This window comes from Lontra canadensis, unplaced genomic scaffold (assembly GCF_010015895.1).
Source record: "Lontra canadensis isolate GAN:19392208 unplaced genomic scaffold, GSC_riverotter_1.0 scaffold176, whole genome shotgun sequence".
NCBI classification, from domain to species: domain Eukaryota; kingdom Metazoa; phylum Chordata; class Mammalia; order Carnivora; family Mustelidae; genus Lontra; species Lontra canadensis.
This window is the reverse complement of record NW_022631170.1, coordinates 1,140,327-1,142,110: the sequence shown is the minus strand read 5'-3', so window position 1 is coordinate 1,142,110 and position 1,784 is coordinate 1,140,327. Positions and strand designations below refer to the sequence as shown.

The 1,784-nt window shown below is 40.5% G+C and overlaps 1 protein-coding gene across 1 annotated transcript; it reads right to left on the bottom strand.

Annotated features, from left to right (window-relative positions):
• Positions 1-228: 228 nt before the first annotated feature.
• Positions 229-1,176, bottom strand: LOC116860438 (olfactory receptor 5M1). The gene has a single exon (XM_032846494.1). It carries the CDS (start codon positions 1,174-1,176, stop codon positions 229-231), a length of 948 nt encoding a protein of 315 aa, XP_032702385.1.
• Between the last annotated feature and the right edge of the window lie 608 nt (positions 1,177-1,784).

Below are 1,784 nucleotides of genomic sequence, written 5' to 3'. Positions count from 1 at the left end.
TTGGATATTAACACATTTTGATTGCTAAAATGGGAATGCAACTCCTTGCTTAGCAAAAAAAAAAAAAAAGAAAGAAAGAAATTTTATTATAAGTTCAGGGAATGAACTAAATGATAATCCTCAAAAAGAAATTGGAACATAAACTGTATAACAGGTAGCACCTCTCTGTTATTTGTTTCTAATCACCGTATCATCATAGGCAATTAGTCATTTCAAATAAACAGAGATTCAAATTTCAATTTTATAAAAGATATTTTCCTTAATCACTTGCTGCATAGCATGGATTACATCTTTATTCCTTAAACTATAAATCAGTGGGTTCAACATTGGGCTCAAAAAAGCATAAAAGACTGCAAATATTTTGGACTCCTCTACAGACTTCTCAGATGGACTCCTTAAGTACATGCAGAAGAGGGTTCCATAAAATAGGGTGACTGTTGTCAAGTGGGAGCCACAAGTAGAAAAGGCCTTGTGCCTGCCTTCAGCAGAACGGATCCTCAAGATGGCTGCAATAATGAACAGGTAGGATAGCACAATGATGAAGAGAGAGCTTGACAGAGTCAAACCGGCAACTACCAGCATCGCCATCTTCTTGACATAGGTGTCAGAGCAGGCCAACAGTAGAAGAGGAGGATCTGCACAGTAGAAATGATTGATTTCAAGGGAGCCACAGAAGGACAAGTGAAAAGTCAGCAGGGTCTGGGAGAGTCCGTTAAGGTAACCACAAGCATAAGAGACCGTGACTAGACAGATGCAGATGTTCTTAGACATTCTGGTACTGTAATGCAAAGGGCTACAGATGGCCACATAGCGATCCAGTGCCATTGAAGCAAGGATGTAAAACTCAGTGATCACCAGAGCAATGAAGAGAAGACACTGTGTGAAGCATCCAGCATAGGAGATGGTTTTCTGGTCTGAGAGGAAATCGTGCAGCATATTGGGAGTGATATTGGAGGAATAGCAAATGTCTACAAAGGAGAGGTGGCTCAGGAAGAAATACATGGGCGTCTGGAGGTGGGAGTTGGCCCTGATTAGTACAATCATGCACAGATTCCCTGCCAGCGTGACTAGGTAGATCACCAGAAACACTGCAAACAGGATCTTCTCTAATACTGGGTCATCTGTGAGTCCCAAGAGAATGAATTCCGTCACTGTAGTGTGGTTTTGAGAAGACATTTTCTTATTCCTTGAAAACTGAGAGTGGCAGAGAAAGCGAGGATTCTGCATTTATTCCATCCATTTTATCATTTACTCATAGATGAATTACTAGGAAATTTCTCTTCCATTTTATGAAATACTTCAGAATGTCTATATAAGTATTTTTGTCCTGTGTCTCTCTGTTACCTCTTTCTCTTTATCTCTCTCTCTCTTGTTCTTGCTCTTGCTCTCACCTGTGTGAGTGTGTGTGTATATAAAATCACATTTATACTTGCCTTCTTAGAGAACTCCATATGTGGTATTTTTTTTTCAAATTTTGTAAAAAAAAAATATATAGGAATTAAAAGCAAGTATGAAAAGCAGGGGGGTATTGGTATCATTCAAATGGAAAGATAAAGGTAGTTAGATTTCCAGGGTCTCTTTAGATCTGATACCCTGTATTTCAGATATAAAGTAGAAGAAATAGGGGCACCTGGGTAGCTCAGTTGGTCAAGTGTCTGCCTTCAGCTCAGGTTATAATCTCAGGGTCCTGGTATGGAACACCTCTTTGTGCTCCCTGCTGAATGCAGAGTCTGCTTCTCCCTCTCCCTCCCCGTGCCCCCCACCCCAGCTCATGCTTTCCCTCG

Coding starts and splice junctions, on each gene's coding strand:
- LOC116860438 (XM_032846494.1), bottom strand. CDS start 1,176: ATGTCTTCTCAAAACCACACTACAGTGACGGAATTCATTCTCTTGGGA.